General features: G+C 61.2%; 2 protein-coding genes across 8 annotated transcripts; one reads left to right on the top strand and one right to left on the bottom strand.

Moving 5' to 3' along the window:
* The first annotated feature begins 6894 nt into the window (after positions 1–6894).
* RNF126 (ring finger protein 126) lies at positions 6895–16692 on the top strand. 7 transcript variants are annotated; one of them, XM_036847503.1, is made up of 9 exons: positions 6895–7070; positions 13461–13519; positions 13764–13827; positions 13911–14074; positions 14935–15003; positions 15078–15147; positions 15605–15698; positions 15825–15940; positions 16021–16692. In XM_036847503.1, the coding sequence occupies exons 1-9, from the start codon at positions 6996–6998 to the stop codon at positions 16165–16167; spliced, it is 858 nt and encodes a 285-aa protein (XP_036703398.1). In that variant the 5' UTR covers positions 6895–6995; the 3' UTR covers positions 16168–16692. The 7 variants fall into 7 exon arrangements, with proteins under 7 accessions (XP_036703398.1, XP_036703396.1, XP_036703397.1 ...); XM_036847501.1 differs by having other exon boundaries at positions 13944–14155; XM_036847502.1 differs by having other exon boundaries at positions 13982–14155; positions 15064–15147.
* A 1231-nt stretch (positions 16693–17923) lies between these two features.
* On the bottom strand, positions 17924–20913 carry FGF22 (fibroblast growth factor 22). The gene is given in 5 exon segments (XM_036847399.1): positions 17924–18004; positions 18006–18134; positions 18234–18340; positions 20410–20680; positions 20764–20913. Coding segments are annotated over 5 exon segments (738 nt in total).
* Between the last annotated feature and the right edge of the window lie 365 nt (positions 20914–21278).

Genomic DNA, 21278 nt, shown 5'->3' on the forward strand with positions numbered 1-21278 from the left:
TAAGGCTCCTCCCTAGCCCATACCCATCATGACTCCCCAAGGTCCCTGCTCACCACCCCAGGGAAACCGACAGTGACAGTCCAACATAAACAGAGCTGTGATGGAGGATGCTGTACCTGACCCCGCCTGGGGAGATCAAGGCAGACTTCTCAGAAGAGAAGGACATTTACATTGTTAGATTGAACAGTGGGGGAGGGAAGGGGGGATGGGAAAAGAAGTCATGGGATGTGTGTGCTACAAGTAAGAGAAAGCCTGAATACAGCCCCCTGAGACATGTGGGTCCCTGGAACCTGTGAATATGTCACCTCCCATGGTAAAAGGACTTTGCAGATAGGATTAAGTTGAGGCCCTTGGGATGGGAGATGATTCTGGGTTATCCATTTGGGCCCAGTGTCATCACAGGATCCTTGAAAGTGGAGACCTTCCCCACTGTGGTTGGAGAGATGCAACATGAGAAGGACTTGATCTGCCGTTTTTGGCTTTAACGACGGAGGAGGGGGCCTCCGGCCAAGGAATGTGGGCAGCCTCTAGAAGCTGGAAAAGGCAAGGAACAGATTCTCCCCTGGAGTCTCCAGAAAGGAATGCAGCTCTGTCTGTACCTTGATTTTAGCTCAGAGAAACCCATGTTGGACTTCTGACCTCCGGAACTAGAAGAGAAAAATTTGTGTTGTTTTAAGGCCCCAAGTTTGTGTCGATTTGTGACAGCAGCTAATACAAAGGGGTTCAGTGTCGCAGTGATATGGTCCCTGGCTGGCTGAAGACAAACGAGGGAGTGAGCACTGGTGGAAAACGGTCGCAGGACAGAGACCCTAGGAGCAGGAAGGTTTCCGAGGAGGTGACTGAGGCCTGGAAGGAGAAGGAGGCATCTGGTGGAAGCCCAGTCCAGTCTGTGCCACCCTGGCCAAGCCACATGTGACATCTCCATGCCTCCATTCTCTCATCTGTAAAATGGGCACAGATCCCAGTACTGCAGATTTCAGCCAGGACACCAGGGACAGTGCCTGGTGCATGGTAGGGACATGACATGGTGCAGAGATTCTTATTAATTAAGAATGGGTAAGTATTTTGCCATTCCCCACAATGCTGTGAGGCAGGCATCCATTTTACAGAGGGGGAAACTGAGGCTGGAGGAAGGAAAGAGACTTTCGGCGGGGGGGCATTACAAAGACCCGCAAGGTCGGGAATGGAGTCAGTACCAGGTAAGCAATGTTCCAGGACCTATGTGCTGAGCCCTGAGCAATCAGGGTGAGCCCGCAGGTTGTGGCTGGCATCCCTGCTCCGGTTCCAGCACCAGATTTCCTTTGGGGGATCATCTCCTGCACTCCCAGCTCAAATGTCCCCAAGAGTGGGCACCAACCAAGGCCCAACCACTTAGAATCATCGGACATTCAGCAGACCAGGAAGAGTCAGCTCTGAGACTTTTGCTGGGAAAGGGACACCCACTTCTTGCCTGAGCTAGAGGGGTGTGAGCCTGGAGCTGCAGGTGGCTCCTGCCAATGGCCAGGGAGAGGCCGGCGCAGTGGGACACTGAGCCAAGAGAGGCAGCAGCAATGCCCTGTGTTGTTTTTGGAGGTCCTGGATCCAGCTGTGCCTGAACTCCGCCTCCCCAATAAGATAAAGCTGGTTTAAGAGGCGTTTCTGTCACTTGCTGCGGACAAAACCAGCTTACAATAAGCCCGTTTACATTTTATTCAAGCGGAGACTTTAGAATCCAGAGCAGCGGGTTCTGCAGGGGCTGTAGGAATCACACACACCCTGATGTGCCACTGCGTCCAGGATGCAGGTCATGGCCTGGTCCGGAACGCTCAGGGTCACCCGATCCCATATTACTCAAGCCAGAAGAATGCTTGTGATAGACTCCACATGAACTTAGCATCTGCAGCCCTTGGACTAGACGTGAAACGCTCCAGGCTGTGGGAAGCAAGGCCTTGCTTGTTCCCTAATGGGGCATATGATGATAACCAAGGCAGCACTGAAGATTCGGCCATGGCAGATAGCATGGGAGATCTCTGAACACAGCTGGGCATTATAACGACCCCATCGTACGTACGGTCCCTGCTCCAAACGCCACCCATGGCTCCCCATAGCCCCTGGATGTAGTCCAGGCTTGCCGGCCTGGGTTTGAAGCACTTGCTTCGGAGCCTGCTCAATTCATGCCCCTTCCCGCAGCTACTTTACCACGTTACTCCCGAATGTCCCCACCCCATCCCCTTCCCTACAGGAGACAAAGGGATTTTACGCAGGAATCTGGCGGCCACGTTTGCTGCAGAAGATAGGGCCCGCCCTCAGCCCAGAGGTGAATTCTGATTGGTTGAACAGAGTTGACGAGCTGTCAGGCACAACCATGTGATCCAGCTCTGGCCAATGGCCTGTTGGGGGTGGGGCTTCAAGGAAACTCACAAATGCCCAGGCGGACTGTGTCTGGAGGTGACCTAGTATAGCTTGACGTATGAGTTTCCTGTTTGCTGCTTTAACAAAGTGCCGTAAATTTAGCTGCTGAAAATAGCACACATTTATTACTTCTGGAGATCAGGAGTCCGACAGGAGTCTTACTGGGCTGAAATCAGACGTATTTGGGGGCCTTTATTCTGCGCATCACGGCGCTCAGTATTGTTGAGTGCGTGGCTCGTTTCGCAGACATTTGTTGCTGCATCCCGGCTGTGTTCTTGCTCCTGGCACACAGTCGATCCTCCACCAGCATCTGTGATTGAGGGATTGCATGGTGGTCTCTGTCCCTGCCAGGCTGAGAGATGGAGGGACCCCACCCACTTTTACGGGGGTGGGGGTGGGGGTGGGGCAGCCTTGGTAAAGCCCTGAAAGCTGATTACCCAATTTGTTAAATGTGCTACTGGTTCAGGTAAGAGAGAGGCCTGCTTTTGGAAGTACGCCTGGTCGTGTTTGGGATAAAGGGGCGTGGGGGCAGTAACGTTGCCTGAAATTCCACACAGACACACAGAGAGAGCGAAAAATGTTAACCACCGGGGCGTCTGGGTCAAGGACGCGCGGGGCCCTTTGTATTATTCTTGAAACTTTTCTGCAAGTTAGAAATTGTTTAAAATAACAGCTTTTGAGCAGCACTCAAGGGACATTCATCAGGAGAGAGAGAATGGAGGCATCCATCTCCCCCACTGGCTTCCCCGTCCCTGTTCTGACAGCTTATTCCTGAAAGATTCTTTGAGCAGGTAGAAATGAAGGAAGTTTGATCTAACATGATGGTGACTACCCTCCTGGGGAATAGCTTGGGGAATATCGGATGTTCTGGGGCTGCAGGATCCTGGGTCCTGGTCTGGGTATGGGTGACTCAGGGGTCCACGTCAGGCCATTTGAACAGAACTCTGAGGAGTTACTGTGTCTGTTTATATCTCCAAACCAACAAATCAAAAACAAAGTTAAAAAACAAACCCATTCCACAAACTAAAACATATGAATTAAAAAGTGAAAAAAAGAGGAAAAAGCACAACTCAAAAAGTATCAACAGAAATCACAAACAAACAAACACAAAAGCAAATGGGGCTTCCCTGGTGGCGCAGTGGTTAAGAATCCGCCTGCCAATGCAGGGAACACGGGTTCGCGCCCTGGTCTGGGAAGATCCCACATGCCGCGGACCAACTAAGCCCGTGCGCCACAACTACTGAGCCTGCACTCTAGAGCCTGTGAGCCACAACTACTGAGCCCACGTGCCACAACTACTGAAGCCCGCGCACCTAGAGCCTGTGCTCTGCAACAAGAGAAGCCACCGCAATGAGAAGCCTGCGCACCGCAACAAAGAGTACCCCCGCTCGCCACAACTAGAGAAAGCCCGCGCGCAGCAACGAAGACCCAATGCAGCCAAAAATAAATAAATTAATTTTAAAAAAGCAAATGAGAAAATAGAAATAAAAAACACAAACCAACAAATATAAATAAAAAGAAAAAAAAGGACATAAGAAAATATTTAAATAAAAGAATAAAAAGCAAACCCAAAAATGCATGAGCAGATAGCAGTGTACTCATACCTGTTGAAATAATGCCTGGTGGGGCGGTGGCCTGCCTGCAGGTGGGTAACAGCACTGCTTTCTCCAGCTCCAAAGCCTCCAAAAGGTCCCTCCCAGAGCTTGATTTGAACCCAAGTCAGTGACTTGGGGGGGGGGGTGTGTGTGACATGGTCCTGTCCTGAGGGGTTACCTCATAATCCACTTTCAAATACTTTTCAAGAAAATGCTGAGAACCCATCAGGAGGCCACCTGTGTCTCGCTGCCACCCCGAAATCAGAGAGCCCTGGGGTGGCCAGGGCACCCCTCACAAGTCTGTCCCATCAGTGACAGCAGCAAGGTGGCCCACCAGTCACAAACGGATGCCTGAGGCCCGAGAACCTCAGGAACACTGGATCACATGCAGACAGTGACCCGATTTCTTGAATTCAGATGCCCAGTCCCAGGGTGACCAGTGGGGCAAGTAGCCCAGACCCAGAAGTCCAATGGTGGAGTCTGCTATATGACCATGTTTGAGCCTCAGTCTCCTCATCTGTAAAATGGGAGTCTTCATTTTTCCTACATCATGGTGCTTGTGTGAGGATTAAACTTCAGGCCTGGCACATCCTGAGCTCTTAGTTTTATAATATACAAAACCCCATATTCTTGTTCCCACTGTATCCCCAGCACCTGCGCGGGCCTGCGCTGAGGTGCTATTGAGCACCTACTATATGCAGGGTAGTTGGCTTTACATATTGGGAGACACCACTGATAACTCTGGATCCAGGGTGCCCGTGGCGGGGAGAGAGGGAAGAGGCACTAGGCAGCCGGGTGCAGCAGGAGATGGGGCTCCCCCAGGACAGGGTCGGGGCAGCCTCCTGAGAAGCAGGGAAAGAGAAGGGAAGGTAGGAATGGCACTCCAGCAGAGGGCATGACCAGGCAATGCCCTGAGGTGGGATACAGATTGGCCCATCCATGGGGGCCAATGAGACTGGGCTGGGGAGGGGTGGGAGAGGGGCAGATAACTCAGGCAAGGTAGCAGGGCCCAGGTGAGGAGGGTGTTTTGGGTACCCACAGGTGCCCCAAGCCTAATCCAATCTCACAACCCTGAGAGGCAGTTTTCTGCCACCTGCCCAGAGAGGTTAAGCGAGTTTGCCCAGGGCCACAGAGCCCAGTGTGACTTGGTGGGATTGAACGCCATGCCCGCTGACTCCAAGGCCTCTTGGGCAGTACCTCATAAACTTCTGCAGGATGGGGAATTCCCTGGCAGTCTAGTGGTTAGGACTATGTGCTCTCACTGCCGAGGGCCCAGGGTTCAATCCCTGGTTGGGGAGTTAAGACCCCACAAGCTGCGCGGCAAAACAAACACAAACAAACAAAAAAACCCACACCAAAAAAACAGAAACAAACTTCTGCAGGATGAATGAATGAATATATGTCTTTGGTGTGAAACAAGCCCAGGGCTAGGCATTAACGGCCTGAGGCAAAAGGTCCATCCTGGGGGGCGGGGCGGGGGGGGGGGGTGTTGCCTGGTTTCCCAGCAACAGGGTTGGGGCGCTCTCTGGTGGTCAGAGCAGGAATGGCTTGGAATCACTGAGCCTTGAGGGGTACAAAATGGTGGCTGGCAGACAAGCCCCTGTTCCTAGTCTCTTGACATTCAAGATCCTTTATACACAGGCTCCAACCTGTAATTCCTTGACACTCGTGCTCCAATGCTCCCTTCAGCAGGAAGCGCAACTCCAACCAACTCCTATTCGCTCTTCAAAGCCCTGGCTCCAATGTCCTCTCCCCTGGGAAGTCCTGTCTGTCTCCCCAGGCTGAACCAAGGCTACCCTAGGGACTCATCCTCCGGCTCAACCTCACGGGGCTGGGGGGTATCTGCAACCATCTCTGTCTCCTCCAGACATGGAGTACTTCAGAAAACCACTTTTATTGCCTGTTGAGTCTGTGATTGCCCCTGCTGTGTCCTTGCACCCAGCAGAGGGCCTGGCATACTACAGGAGCTCAATGAAAGTTTGTCGAGTGGGATAAAGAAATAAGTGCATGATTGGCCTGGAACTAACCTCAGAAATGACCCTGGCCCTGCTGATTAATTTTTTGGGGGGTTTAGGTTTTCTGCCCTCTTCTCACACGAAGGGCATCATGGAAACAAGGCCCACACCTGGCAGGCCCTCAGACTCTCTTATCCCATGTGCCACACTGAGGCATGGGAGGGCAGCCCTCCCTTGATCCAGAAATGGGTCCCCTGTCTGTATGCATTCAACGAATGTTTATGGATTGCCTGTGTGCCAGGCACCGTTCTGAGTCCAGCCGGGAACAAGATACAAAAATCCCTTCTGTTGTGGAGCTGACCCTACAGTTTATCAGGCGGAAATAAGTGCTATTGCGGAGGGCGCCTCAATAGATGGACATTAGAGCAAAGACTTGAAATGCGTGGGTTAGGAAGCCACGCAGGTGTCTTGGGAACGGTGCACCGGGTAGGGGCAGAGCCAGTGCAAAGGCCCGGAGGTGAGAGCGCTCAGGAGCGTCCCAGGAACAGTGAGGACAGAAAGGTAAGAGAAAGGTGGGACTTGGCAATAAGAGCAATAACGAGGGAAGCGGGGACCTTTGTAGATTTGTATAAGAGGAGGGGCTCGGCCCCGCCCAAGACCCGCCTTCGGTCTTCCCCGCAGCCTTCGGGCTTCCCCACAGCCTTCGGCCCCGCCCCCAACCCCACCCCGGGCCCTGATCCAGGTTTGCCAAGGGTACTCGGCCTCGCCCCCTCAGGACCCGCCCCCCTCTGCCAGCCCCACGGCCTGGCCCCGCCTCGGCACTGCGCCCGCTTCTAGTTTGCCCCTCGGCAGCCACCGTCTCCCGAGCCACCGCCCGCCTCGTGCGCCGCCTGCCCCGCTTCCGCCGCCCTTCCCTGTCTCACGCCGTGCGTGCCCTGCGTGCCTTGCGTGAGCGTGCGCGGGAGCGTCGGCCGGCGAGGGAGCTGCAAACGGCCGGCGGCGGGCGGCGGGTGCCGCGCGGGGGGCGGGCGGCGCGGAGGAGGCGGCGGTGGCCATGGCCGAGGCGTCACCGCAGCCCGGACGGTACTTCTGCCACTGCTGCTCGGTCGAGATCGTGCCGCGCCTGCCGGTGAGGCCCAGGCCGGGCGGGCGGGGGCCTTTACCTCAGGCTGAGGCTAGCTGGCTCGGACGGGGAAACTGAGGTCCTCGCGGAGAGCCTGGAAGCGGGCGGCCCTGGTGGCGCAGCGGGGCCGGCGGCCGGGAGGGAACGGGGCCGGCCCCGAGCGCGGTCGGCGCCGCGGGCGCCTCGTGGGAGGGAGTCGCCGCTCTCTCGGGCCCGACGGCGGCCCGAGCCTGCGTTCTTCTGCCTCCCGGGGGTGGGGGCCTGCACCCAGGTGGGCCCTGCGCCCTCGCCCGGGTGGAGGCCGCGGGAGGGCTGCTCGTGAAAGGCTCGGTTTCCAGACCCGTCAGCCCGGAAGTTCCGAGTCGGTAGGTCTAGGATGGGATCAGTGCCCCCGCTCCCGGCCGACCCTCCCCCGCTGCACGGGTGGAAGACTGAAGGCACGGCGCCCCAGGGCGGCCCCGCTCCCGGCATTTGCCGCTCGGCTAGCTCCCGGGGAGCAAGAAGCGGGCGGTGCGGTTGACTAGGGGAAGGAGCTGCAGGTGGCAACGATTGATAGAGCACCAGCTCTCCTTGGTCACCTGGTTGATTATAGAGCCAGACTCTTAGTCCTGCCTTTGCAGCTGTGGGCTTCCCTGGGGGAGGCAGGAGAAGGAGTTGGTGGACATTATCCCAGCTTCAGAGGAGAGTGAGCCAGAGTCAGGGTTTGGAGCGGAGAGGAGTGCCTGGGCCCAGGAGGAGAGAAAGGGTAGAGGTGGTGTGACTTCCAGAGGCAAGGGGCTTGGCGGGGGGGCATAAATCGAAACCCTGGGTGCATGAGCAGACTTGAGGAGCTGAGACTTGCCCCACTCCCCCACTCCAGCGTCCCGGAAGAAGTCTTCCTGCCTCTTCCGGCTTCCTGCGCGCCCCAGCAATGGGTCTGGTTTTCTCGACTGGCAGGAAGGGGCTGGTCGCAGGACAGCCCCCAGCCTGGAGGAGCTTCACGCAGCCCCTCGCAACTGTTGTGAGCCACAGACAGGCCCTGGGTCTCAGGCTCACCCCAGAGTGGCCTGTCCAGAGCCATCGGGAAGCCTGGGGCCGAGCAGTCTGTGTTGCTAGCTGTTCTGGCCTCCCTTCCCGGGGCCAGCCTGGGGCCCGGGTCCTGGCCCAGAAGGACCCTGACCTTTTCCGACTGTCACTGGTCTAGCGAGGTCCCTCCTAGTCACAGGATCCAGTGGTGACAAGGTAGCCATGACCTTTGCCCTCCCAGTTTATAGGGAGCCAACGCTGAACAAGCGATTGGCAAATATTTGATTGGGAATGTTGGTAAATTCTGTTAAGCGCAAATAATGGCAGGGAGGGGACCGGCGTGGGGTTTGGGACGGGATTCGATGAGGCCCAGTAGAGTGGGTGTCTGTTTATGAGTAAGGGGCGCACTTGGTGTTCTCGGGGGCAGGAAGGTGGGCTCTTAACGTGGTGACAGTGGGAGGTCCCCGCCAGCACTTGTGCTCCCCGCCAGCCCCCCCCCCCGCCCCCCGCCAGCACGGACTTCTGTTCACGGGAAACTGGCCCCGAGGTTGGTGTGCAGTGAGACGCCGGCTGGTGTTGAGCTGCTCCTCCTGACTTGCTGTCGCGGCACTCTGTCCGCAGGCTTCTTCCCAGCAGCCCAGACGCCCTGGGCCTCGGTCTCCTCGCCTGTCAGACGGGTTGGCGAGGGCACCCCTGTGCTTGAGGGGCGCGCGTGGGCAGGGGAGGCCCGGGAAGCCGGGGAGGGGCCGGTGCCTGCCTGGAGCGGGCGTGTGGGAGCAGGAACCGGACCGGCTGGCCGACCCGGAGGCCTCTGCGCAGGTGCGCAGGCCCAGACTCGATTCCCCCAGGAAACGGGAGCATCGGGGACGAGGTGGATGTGGGGCGTCCGTGGGCGGGGCCCGCGGGTGGGCGGACCAGGTGGCATTTGGGGTTCGGCCCACCACCACGGGTGGCCTTGTTGAGGCCTGCTGTCCTGTGGATGGCCCCTCCCTTGCTCTCACAAGTGTCCCTGAGCAGGGTCGGAGGACGAGGACAGGACCTGGCGGCTGCCTCAGAGGGCCATCAGGGTGAGGAGAGAAGGCCCGTGTGTGTCCCCAGGCTTACGCACCCGCACCTTGTCCTCCACACAGAGCCGCTGGGGAGCAGGCTGGGCCCCCGCCCGCCCGGCGGCGTGCTGTGCAGCTGCCGAGGGCACCCATTTCCCCTGCTGCTGCCGAGGCCCAGGGAGGCTCAGCCCCGTGCCTGGAGTTGAGACCCAGGGGCCCAGAGATGAGGGCTGCCCCACGGGGCCGACCCGACGGCTGCTCCAGAGACAGCTGGTGCGGCGCAGGGCGGGAGTCTGGGGGGACAGCAGGGGGCTGAGCCCCGGAGGGGTGGTTGGACGAGGGGCACCAGACAGAGCCACACCGTGGGGCTCCCCGGCGGCATCTCCGAGCCTCCCGGCGCCGTTGGAGGCTGAAGTGAGGCGCACCCCCGGCAGGGTGGGCCCACGTGTCACGACGATGGGAGATTGCCGGCACTCAGCGGGCCCCAGGTGACGCGAGGCCCCGGGACGGTGCTGCACCCCGGCATGCGTGGGGCTCACAGACACTGTGGGGGGACAGAGGGGCGTGAATGCGCTTTGCAGGGCAGCCGCTAAGACGCAGAAGAGAGTGCTGCGGGGTGGGGGCACTTGCCCACGGGGTCTGGGTGGGCCCCTGGGCCCAGTGACATCTGAGGAGGGTTGCCCCTGGGGTCTGTGGGCTGGTGAGCCCAGGCTGGGAGCACGAGGGGCTGCAGGGGCGTGGGGAGTCTCGTCACGTCTGTGTCTGGACCTGAGCTCACATACCCCCGGCAGCTCTGCGCCCCAACCCTTACTGGGGGGCCTGGGCCTGCCGAGGCCAGCGTCTCTCCAGCTCCCACCTCAGTGTCCTCGGCTTCACCACATGCGCCTGGCCGGGGAGCCTGGGTCTGCACGTGGTGTGAAGGGGCGCGTGAAGGGTGAGGCCTGTCTCTGAGGGCCCCAGCTGGCCGAGCACAGGGAGCAAACGCTCAGTAAATGTAGCGCTTGCTCTCTCGCCGTCTGCCGGTCGGCCGCTGTTGCTGTGGTGGTGATGACAGGATGGCCCCCTTGCCGGCCATCTCCTCAAGATGAGGAGTCTTCGGCTAGGAACAGGTGCTCACGAGCTGGGGTCCTGCCGAGGGAGACAGGCCCTGCCCTGTGGGGGGCTAGCACTCCATCCCAGGGTTTCCACCGCTTTTATTACACAGTGATGTAATAAAAATCTCAGGGACACGCCCTTGGAGGAGAGCATTGGAAGACCAGGGTCTGGGCCTTCCCCCACCGCCTTCGAGCAGAGCCCGGGGCCCTGCCTGAATCCCTGGGTGTGGAGCGAGCACTGCTCAGCCAGGCCACTCAGTCTCAGGGCATGGGGCTCTCCGAGGACGGAGGGCGCAGAGCAGGGCCTGACCACAGCCAGCACTGAGCCGCAGGACGGCCGCGGCTGCCGGATTCCAGAGCCTGGGGTTGAGGCCACCCTCCATTTGCAGATGGGGAGACCGAGGCTTGCAGCCGGGAGGTGATGTTTGAGCAGACCCAGCTTCCGACAGGGAGCAAGCCAGGTAGATATCTGCTCGGATCGAGGGGACACAGGGGACAGGGGATGGCAGAGGCCCAGAGATGGGCGGAGCTGGGAGTGGGCGTGGCCGGGCTGGGTTGTTCTGGGGCTGCAAGGTGAGGTGGGGAGCACTTGGGCTCAGGGAGACACAGGGACCCCAGAGAATGGCGAGGTGACAGGCTCTCAGACACCCAGGAGCAGTGGCGAGCCTCAAGAGTGGAAGAGGGGGTGCCCAGTCTCCAGGAGGGTGTGGCGCCAGCCCCGCCCTGGCTCTTCCAGGCTCACCCCGGGGCAGGGTGCGGGCCTGGGGCAGGCAGGGTCCCCAGGAGGGAGAGAGACGCTTCTCACGGGGGTTCTGCCAGGCTCCAGTGAGGTTCTGGACCTGCCTGCTGACCCGGGTCAGACCCTGGTGGTGTGGGCAGGCCAGAGTCCCAGCTTGCCTGTGAGCTTGTGTTCAGGAGCCGTCTGGTTCCCAGCTTCCTAAGCTCGGTCACCACAGACTCACCTGCAGCCACGTTTGCCCGTGTCCATTGCCCTCCCCCCAGGGGCTCCTGGAGTGGGTGAGAACCCTGGTCACCGGGTCACCCATCACAAAGCCTCCTGTGGCCACGTTTTGCACCCTGTGAAACGTTGAAATAAACAACAGGTTGAGGGCTGGCTGGGGGGCCTTAGGAGGAGCCCCTGAGTGATGCCCCCGCCGGCCCTGGAAATCCCACGCCAGTGACAACTGGCGTGGCCACTCACTGTGTAGGGGAGCCTCCCCTGGGCCCCTCGCCCCTGCTCAGGAGGGCAGAGCGCTGCCATCCCTGTCGTTTCTGGCTCAGCGTTATGGCGATACACTCCACCCACTTAAAGCGTACATGTTGGTGTGTTCAGTCCACTCAGAGTCCTGAAGCCAGCAGTCACCTCTGTCCAAGTCCAGAATATTCCGTCACCCCAAACAGAAGCCCTGTGCCCATCAGCTGTCACCCCAGCCCCTGATAACCACTAGTCCACTCTCTGTGTTTGTGGATTGGCCTGTTCTGGACGTTTGCCATCAATGGAATCACACCGTGTGTGTCCTTCTGCGTCTTGCTTCTCTCACTGAGCATCGTGTTCTCGGGGTCCATCCACATTGTAGTGAGCGTCGAGGCTTCACCCCTTTACGTGGCTGAGTGATGTTCCTGTGTGTGGAGGGACCATGTCGTGTTTATCCGTCATCCGCTGCTGGACACTTAGGTTGTGTCCACCTTTGGCTGCTGTGGACGTGTGTCTCCATTGCCCCTGGTGGACGCCTGGCAGTGGAATCAGGGTCGTGGGGTGACTGTGACTGTTTTTTCGAGGACGCTGCCTGGTTTCACGCCCCCACCGTATGTGTAGGGGTTCCGATTTCTCCACCTCCTCCCCACACTGGTCTCTGCTGGCTTTGTGGGTCCAGCCATCCGGGCGGGTGTGAAGTGTGTCCCACTGGTTTCGGGTTGCGTTTCCCTGTTGCCTGTGTTGTGTGTCTGTTCTTGGCTTGTTGCCACTTGTCTATCTAGGGAGAAACGTCTGTTCTGATCCTCTGTCCTTTTTTTTTTTTTTTTAAGTTTTGAATTTTATTTATTTTTTTTATGTAGCAGGTTCTTATTAGTTATCCATTTTATACATAGTAGTGTATGTATGTCAATCCCAATCTTCCAATTCATCACACTACCATTCTCTCTGGCCGTTTTTTAACCAGGGTGTTTGTCTTTTTGTTGTTGAATTGTGAGAGTTCTGTAGGTATTCTGGATACAAGTCCCCATCACCTGTGCAGCTCCAGCCGCCCTCCCCGTGGCTCAGACAGTGTCCTCTGATCCTCGACCTCGCTTTGCTTTCTGGAGCGGGGCAGGTGGGGGGACACAGTATGCACCGTGGTGGTCCCGCCGTCCGCAGGGTGGGCCGTGCCCGCCACACCCCGGCGTCGCTCCCTGCAGAGGGTGGCAAGGCCAGCGGTGCCCTCTGCTCCCGGGAACCGCGCCTCTCCCCGTGGGTACGCGGGTGGCCTCGGGTGGAAGCACCTCCCACTCGCGGCTCAGCTCCCTGTTTGCATGGCTTTGGGACACGTGGGGCCTGGGCCCGGTTCTGGGCCTGAGTGGTGGCTTTGGTGCTCAGACGTCTTGCCGTCCCTGGGGCGGGTCCCCCTCTCCGCTCCCTTGGAACATCATGGTCTCTGCCCGCTGGCTGTCCGGCCTGGGGAAAGTGAGGGCTGGGAGGGCAGGTGGCCGGTGTGGATGGAGTTGAGCTCCAGCCTGGTGTCATGGGCTGCGTGCTGGGGCTGCCAAAATGTTCCGCAGGCCGGTCCCTCTGCCTGGGTGGTGCCTCCCACCCTCGGCGGCCACCTTCCTGGGAGCGGATCTGCTTCGAGGCCCAGATAGTCCTGGAGCCCCGCTAGTCACTCTCCCAGCCCTCCTTTATGTGCGTGTGTGGGCGAGGGTGTCACAGAATATTCTCGTGTCTCCCAAGTTGGGAAGAGTTCGCTGAACCCATGTCAACTAGCCTGTTGACGGATGCGGCTGACTGGAGGCCCCGAAACTGTGACTTGTGTCACTGTGGGGAACACAGGCTGATGGACTCGGGGACATGGGAGGTCGAGGAGGCCACTGGGGAGCTCGGAGCCCACCTGCGAGGGGAGCATCGGAGGCTGTAGCCACGGGCAAGGGCGTCTGTGCGCCAGCCCTGCCCGGGGCGGCCCGACCAGACCTGGCGGGTTCATACCCAGGGCCTTGAGGTGACGCCCATCCTGGCCCTACCGCAGCCCAGAGGTCATGCTCGCTGCCCTCTCCTCCCGCAGGATTACATCTGCCCAAGATGCGAGTCTGGCTTTATCGAGGAGCTTCCGGAAGAGACCAGGTAAGGCTGGCCCCAGTACAGACCCTCGGCCCGAGGGTGCGCCGGCCGAACCTGGTAGGGGGGATGGGGGGGCCGTGACGAGGGCCGGCGGCTGGACCTGGGTGGGGGGTGGGCTGGACCTCCGCCCTTAGGCTCCTCAGCCTCCTGCCTCGGGCCCTGGGCAGGGGCTGCGGAAGGCGGCCTGAGGCCCATGGGTACGGGGGTCCCGCCTTTGCCCCGCTGCTGACGGCGCCTGTCCTCCCAGGAGTGCAGAGAACGGCTCGGCCCCCTCCACAGCCCCCGCGGACCAGAGCCGGCAGCCGTTCGAGGTGAGTGGTGAGCGGTGGCCTCCCTCCCCGCCCCCGCCCCCTCCGCGTCCCCATCCACGCGGTCACGGCCCTCCTCTCTGCAGAACGTGGACCAGCCCCTGTTCACGCTGCCGCAGGGCTACGGGCACTTTGCTTTCGGCATCTTTGACGACAGCTTCGAGATTCCCACCTTCCCCCCCGGGGCGCAGGCCGACGACGGCAGGGACCCCGAGAGCCGGCGGGAGAGAGAGCAGCACTCCCGGCACCGGTACGGCGCCCGGCAGCCCCGCGCCCGCCTCACCGCGAGGCGGACCACCGGCCGGCACGAAGGCGTCCCCACGCTGGAAGGGTGAGGGGGCCCGGGGGCGGCCGCGGGCGGGACGCTCGGGGCTTCGAGCCCGCCCCACCCCGCTCAGGCAGAGCAGCCAGCTATCCTTCCAGGAGGTTCTGTGGGCACGGAGGTGTGGGTGCTGGCTCAGGGGCCGTCCTCTGGGCAGGGCGGTTCCCCGGTGGGTCCGGCTGGCCCGAGGAGCTGTGTGCCCACCGCCTGCCTGCCCCCCCCACGCCCCCCATCGTCCTTCTCAGGGGGGCCTCCGCCCCGTGGGCATCTTCATCTGCTGAGATGTGCTGGTCCACGCCCAGACGAGCCGTCCCGGGTGCAGGCGAGCAGCGGTGTGCGGTGTCCGGTGTCCCTGCTCCCTCCCGTGTGCGGGGTCGTGAGGACAGGAGGACCTAGTAGGCCCGTCCCAGCTCTGCAGGAGATGGGGCTGAGCTTTCGTGGGTCTTTGTAGATGGAACTTGACTGCAGGTAGGCCGAGGCCTGTCCAGCTCAGGACACAGCCTGGCTCACTGTGACCTCAGCCGGCACGTTTCAGGGCTGCCGCGAACAGCTGGGCTGACCCCACAGTTCCTTAAGCCCCTGGGATCACCCACGGTGCTTTCCCCAGGTTGCAAAATGAGAGTTGGATGTAGTCGTGCATTGACAGGCGCCATGCAGGCCTCAAGGAGACCCTGCCTTGGGGCGCCTTTCGTGTTTGGTTCTTATTATTACCAGTTGAAAAGCCAACCCCTTGACGCTGGCCCCTCCCTGGGAGGGCGCTAACCTTGGGCCTGGCTGTTCTGTTCCAGGATCATCCAGCAGCTGGTCAACGGCATCATCACCCCGGCCACCATCCCCAACCTGGGCCTGGGCCCCTGGTGAGTAGGTGGGGGGGTCCCCCTGCGCCCTGTCCGGCTCCTCTGCCACTTGAACCCCAGACTTCTTTGCCCAGGGGCGTCCTGCATTCAAACCCAATGGACTACGCCTGGGGGGCCAACGGCCTGGATGCGATCATCACGCAGGTACAGGGGCCTCCCTGGGGCTGGTACTGGGCACAACGACTTTACAGGCCCGTGCTCCCTGGAGGACGGGGTGTCGTCTCCCACGTCCACGTCCCTGGTGGCACTTGTGAGGTGGGGACGTGACCACCTTGGGGCCTTCCACTGAGTATTTTGTCACTGGCGCCCGGCCCCCTGGTTGTAGCCGCGCGAGGATTCGGGGAGGTGCCTCGGCCCTGGGAGGTGCCCGCCGGCCCCGGCTGTGAAGTGACGCTCACTAGATGAGCAGAAGAGTGGGCAGAAGCCCGGGGCTGGGCCTCCTGGGGGCAGCTGACCTCTGACCCCTGAGGGGGTCGGGCCAGGACAAACGGGGCCTCGGTGCTTTTGCAGGTAACCCAGCCTTGCATTTCAGAGCCCCGTGGGGCGAGGGCCCTGCCCGCCCGCCAACAAGCTCCCAGCACTCTGGCCTCTTGTCTTTCAGCTCCTCAATCAGTTTGAAAACACAGGTCCCCCGCCCGCAGACAAAGAGAAAATCCAGGCCCTCCCCACCATCCCCGTGACCGAGGAGCACGTAGGTACGCACCCACGCCCAGCCTTCTCGGTGGTCCTGAGGCCAGTGTGCCCTCCATCCCCTGGGACACCTTTGGTGGGGGCTGCAGAGAAGCCCCCCTGAGAGCCCCGCGGCCCGCCCACTCCCACAGGCTCCGGGCTGGAGTGCCCCGTGTGCAAGGACGACTACGGGTTGGGCGAGCACGTGCGGCAGCTGCCCTGCAACCACCTCTTCCACGACGGCTGCATCGTGCCCTGGCTGGAGCAGGTGAGCAGCGGGCCAGCCCGGGACCCTCCCTGCCCCGCCCGCCTCTGAACGGCTCCCCTCTCCCCTCTGTCCCCGCAAAGCACGACAGCTGCCCCGTCTGCCGAAAAAGCCTCACAGGACAGAACACGGCCACCGACCCCCCAGGCCTGGCGGGCGTGAGCTTCTCCTCCTCCTCGTCCTCCTCCTCCAGCTCGCCCGGTAACGAGAACCCAGCCAGCAGCTCCTGAGCGTCCCGGCCGGCCCCCAAGGCGAGCACTGGGCCGCGGGCTGGGACTGCGGACGCCGCGGCCCCCCTGCACCCCTCGCGCTCACAGACTGTGGTGCCGCCGGGCCCACCGCGGCACAGGCTTGGAGGACCCGCCCCTCCCGGCTGCGGAGGGAGCCCGGCCTCCCCAGGGATGGGCCGGGCCGGGCTGGGCACATGCCGCCCGGGGCGTCTGACTCCCTTCCTGTTTGTCTCTGACCTCACCCTCTACGTGTTCGGCGGCAGAAAGGTTTTTATAATTTTAAATTATTACTGCTTTGAAATAAATGGACGTTTGAGCTCACTCGCGGCCCTGCATGATCTGTGGAGAGACAGGGTGGAGTCGCTTGGCTGGGGTCCCAACCGCGTGGACAGGCCGCTGCACCCCACCCCAAGCTCGGGGGCCCGGAACCACCAGGATGACCAGCAAAACAAGGACGAAACTGCTCTGACAGACGTTTTTTAAAGGAGAAAATATGTGTATCTTGAAAGCTATTTAAAAATACATCTACTTAGAAAGAAAAGCAGGTGGTTGGCGTGTTACTTGTGTGCGTCGGGGGGCGCAGCCCCGGGTCAGGGAGGTGAGTCGGCCGAGCCCCCGCAGCTGGCGTGTCATCCACAGGCTGTCCCCCATCCGGGTCACACGGCTGCCTTGGCCGGTGAGTGTCCAGCCTGCGCCCTGGGAAGTGCCCCCCATATTGGTCTTCCGTCTCTGAAGTGGAAGGTGGCTGCTGGGAGGGGTGGGAGCCTCCCCTGCACCCTCTTGGCTCCACCCCTGCCCCTCAGAGGAAGATCAACCCCCAGGAGGCTGATCGTGCCCCACCCCCACCCCAGCCTGTACACCCTGCTGGATCTGAGGGGCTCTGTGTTCACGTCTCCAAGGGCAGCTGTGACAAGTCACCAAAACTTGGTGGCTTAAAACAACACGCTTATCATCTCAGTCCTGGGGTCACAATTTGCATCTTAGGGGCTAAATGCAGGCGTGGGCAGGGCGGGTCCTTCCGGAGGCTCCAGGGGAGCATCGGTTCCCGCCTTTTCCAGCTTCTAGAGGCACCGCATCCCTGGCTCGCGGCCCCTCCTGCATCCTCACAGCCAGCAGCGCAGCATCTCCCGTCTCTCTGCCTCTGACCCTCCCGCCTCCCTCTTATAAGGACCCTGGGATGACGCTGGGCCCCTCGGGGAATCCAGGGTCGTCCCTGTCTCAGGGGCCTTAACAATCCCACCTGAGAAGTCCTCTCTGCCCCGTGAGGTGACACGTGCTCAGAGGCCCAGGACCAGGCCCTGCCAGTCTATGGCGGGTCGGTGTCCCCCAGCCTCCCTCACCTCCTCGCTGCCTCAGGCACCCCAATGAGTTCCCAGGTCCGAGCCTTTGCTTGGCTGTGCCCGGCCTGGAGTGCCTCCTACCTGGCCCCCACGTGGCCGAGTCCCCGTCTCCAGAACTGGCAAGGTGCTTTGGTCGAAGCCTCCCTGCCCCCAGCTTGTGACTGGACTCTTATGGCCCCTGCTCAGCTCACTCTGTCCCCTAGACTCAGGGGCTCCCTGAGGGCCGGCCGCGGCTGGTGGGGTCCGGCGGTGTCCCCAGTGCCCACACAGCAGGCGCTCAACGCATGTGAAACCAGTGAGTCACCAGACACGGGCTCGTCCGGACCGGGCCTTCCCCGGCCTCGGTCTTCAGCCGCCCGCCCGGCTCGCGCGCCTCCTGGAATCTCGGTCCAGCCGTCACTCATGGATCCTGGGCCTCAGGAGACCAGGACGGGCAGGAAGTGCGTGGGCGGGTGGTGTCGCTGCGTGCGGACCCCGCGCCTCCGGGCCCCCACGCCGCACCCCCCGCCCCCCCAACCCCGCGTCCAACGCCAGGAACATGGGCCGGCCGCGGTGGCGCCAGCGCACGGACGCGTAGGTGTTGTAGCCGTTCTCCTCGATGCGCTCCCGGAACCTAGCGCAGACCCGCTGCGGGGCGGGCTGTAAGCGGCCCTGGGCACGCCCCTGGACACGCCCCCGCCGGGCGCGCCCCACGCACCCCAGCCCACCCCGCGCACTTGCACTCACCGACCAGGAGAGGCGGCCGCGGCGGTTCATGGCCACGTAAAAGCCGGTGTTCATGGCCTTCAGCGCCACGACGCTCACGCGGATAGAGCGCAACTCGAAGAAGACGCCTGCGGGGAGGGGCTGGGTCAGGGCCCGCCCACCACCCACTCGCCCACCCACCCCGCTCTTCATTCATTCATTCGTGTGGGGAACATTCCCCAAGTACCTACCGTGCTCCTGGCCCTGTGCTGGGCGTGGGGACGCACCAGGGACCACGCAGGTCCTGCCCGCATCTGCCCCGAGGCCGGGGGCAGGGGAGGAAGGACACCAGGCCAGGGGGAAGGCCTGAGGCAGGACTGGCCCGGATGGGTCGGGGGGAAGTCAGTGGGGAGGGCTCAGGCTTTTCTCTGGAGGGCAATGGGGAGCCCAGGGGAGGGCCCCGTTAGTCAGGGATGAGAAAACCAAGCCAGAGGAGGTGAGTGCCTGCCAGGTGAGCTGCTGCTATCAGATGTAGACCGCCGGCAGTGACCATGACAGCTCGGCTAGCCGCGGCCGTGTCCGGTTATGGGGGAGACAATTCCAGACAATTCCAGACAGACGGCCCAGGCAACGGCCTGGGGGTGGGACACAGGGTGTTTAAAGCACAGTGTGTTCACATCAGTGATACCCGCTAACACTGCTTGAGTGCCAACTGTATGCCAGGCATTGTATCCCACCAAGCCCACACAGCAGCCCCAGGAGGGAGGTGTGGACCGTGCCCACTTCCCACAGGGGAAAACTGAGGCCTGAGAAGTGGCAGAGCCAGTTCCTTGGGCCCTGTCTGTGGATGGATGACCCTGGGCGAGCCCTGCCCCATTTGAGCTGATGTTTCCTGTCCAGTGAAGCAGAGCTGGGGGACAAGCCCCAGCCCACACTCTCTGAGCCACACCCAGGCACTGGGGCCTAATCTGGAGTCAAGGCCTTGCCCTCTGGTGTTCAGTCTGGACTTGGATGCCTCAGGTAACGGGCAGCTCACCTCATGTCCCATAGGACATTTGCACCTGCTATTTCCTGGGTCAGGCACTCAGCTCCTCTTGTGCACGGCCCGCTCCTTCTTTCTATATGAGGCTCAACTCAAGCCCACCTCCTCATTGTCACACTTATCGCTGCCCAGATGGGGAAACCGAGGCTCAGAGAGAAGCAGTGACTGTCCCAGGTCACCCAGCAGAGCCAGACCTCACCCCCAGCCCGAGGCCACCCTTCTTGGCCAGGCCCACCACTGAGCAACTGGCCCAGCCCCCTGTCTTGCCCTCGTCCAGTTAGCCTAATGAGGGCCTTGAGAGCCCCAGATGAAAGCAGGTGGGAAGGGCAGGGGTGATTATCTGCCCTAATGGTGGTGATTCAGGCAGTGGCCGGCAATGGCTCGGCTCCCCCGCTCCCCTGCCCGGCCTCAAAAATGTGGGGAGGCTGAGACAGGCCTGGGGTCACCGACCACCCTGGTCTCCCACTTATCACCAACCTCCTCCTTCTCTTTCTTTGTCCCTTCATCTCCTCTTGCCTCATACATTCCACAAACACATATTGAGCACCTACTGTTTGCTGGGCAGGGCAGCAGGGATATGACTCCAATTCGATGAGGTTCTGGGCACTTTGGAGCCCCAGCTCCATGCCCCCACCTCCCACCTCAGGCAGGTCATTTGCCCTCTCTGTGCCTCAGTTTCCTCATCTGCCAAATGGGTGTCTAGGAAGACATAGAGAGGTCCCCAACTCCGGCAGGTCCTGAGTTTTGTTTTGCAGGGTGGGGAGTTCAGAGTTCAGACCCAGCTCTGCCCCCATCTCATTATGTACTGGGCCCACGGGGGCCCTTCCGGGAGCCTCAGCTTCCCCTCTGTAAATGGGCCCCGTGACCCCAACCTCAACTATCTCACAAAGACCCTTCTGCTGAGCCAGGCCCGGAGCTGGGAGCTTCCCCTGTGACCTTCACCCCAACTGTCCAACCCTCCTTCCAAGTGGGTTGGACCCCATTTTACAGTTGAGGAAACTGAGGCCCCAGTCAGAAAATGACTTGGCTGACGCCACGCAGCCAGAGAAGCCTCCGGACCCTCCCTCAAGTGAGAGAGGATCCCAGCTCACTGCTGCTACTACTGCTGCCTTTGCTGTTATTGTCCGCCTATCTGCCCTGTACCCCTGCCCCCGCGCAGCGCCCCCGGCTACTCACTGTCAGGGCTGTCGCGCCAGCGGGTGCCCTGCACGCGGCCGCTGGGGTCCACACACAGGAAGAAGTGGGTGGAGGAGAAGAGGCGCCGCCAGCGCACGTCGCCCTCCAGATGCGTGTAGCTGCGCGGTCTCCGCGGACTGTTCGGGGTCCCCGCGGCGCCGGGCGCCCGTGCCAGCAGTAGCCACGCCAGGCCCAGCCACAGGCGGCCGCGTATAGCCCCACGCCCCGCTCGCCGCCGCCTGCTCTTGTCTCCCCGCGCGCGTCCGCGGCTCTGCCATTGCGAGATGGGGGGCGGAGTGCTTGACGGGGCCAATGGGGGCCTCGGGGGCGGAGCCAGAGCCACAGTGGGTGGGCCGGGATGCGGGGCGGGGCCGTGGTCAGGGCGGCCTGACCGCCCTGCAAAGTCTGGGACAGGCCAATGCGGCTCCTGGGGGGCGGGGCCAGAGCCGCAGGGGGCGGGATGACTCCCCACGGGGGCGGGGCCAGTACAAGGGCGGGGCCCATTCGGGAAAACACTCCGGCCTCCACGCGTGTTTATTTGTCTTGCGGGGCGGGGAGGGCGGTGCTTCTCCGTGAGTAGCCAGATTGGCCTGCAGGGGCTGCGGGGGTGTGAGTGTGAGAGAGGCGGGCCACAGAGAAACGGCGGGAGTCAGAGCCAGAGAGGGAGAGACAGAGCCAGAGACAGAGAGATATAAAGACAGAGCCAGGTGTACAGCACAGGTCTTGTAATAACCTATGATGGAAAAGAATCCAAAAAAGAATAGATATATATGTATCACTGAATCATTTTGCGGTACGCCTGAAGCTAACACAACATTGTAAATTAACTACACATCAATTTTTTAACAGGGTAAAAAAAAAAAGACAGA

This window comes from Balaenoptera musculus, chromosome 3 (genome assembly GCF_009873245.2).
Source record: "Balaenoptera musculus isolate JJ_BM4_2016_0621 chromosome 3, mBalMus1.pri.v3, whole genome shotgun sequence".
Classification (NCBI taxonomy): Eukaryota; Metazoa; Chordata; class Mammalia; order Artiodactyla; family Balaenopteridae; genus Balaenoptera; species Balaenoptera musculus.

Excerpts from the sequence above, each read along its gene's own strand:
- RNF126 (XM_036847500.1), top strand. The coding sequence starts at position 6,996 with ATGGCCGAGGCGTCACCGCAGCCCGGACGGTACTTCTGCCACTGCTGC. Across the intron at positions 15,148-15,604 it reads TGGATGCGATCATCACGCAG|CTCCTCAATCAGTTTGAAAA; the intron begins GTACAGGGGCCT and ends CTTGTCTTTCAG. Across the intron at positions 15,699-15,824 it reads CGTGACCGAGGAGCACGTAG|GCTCCGGGCTGGAGTGCCCC; the intron begins GTACGCACCCAC and ends CCACTCCCACAG.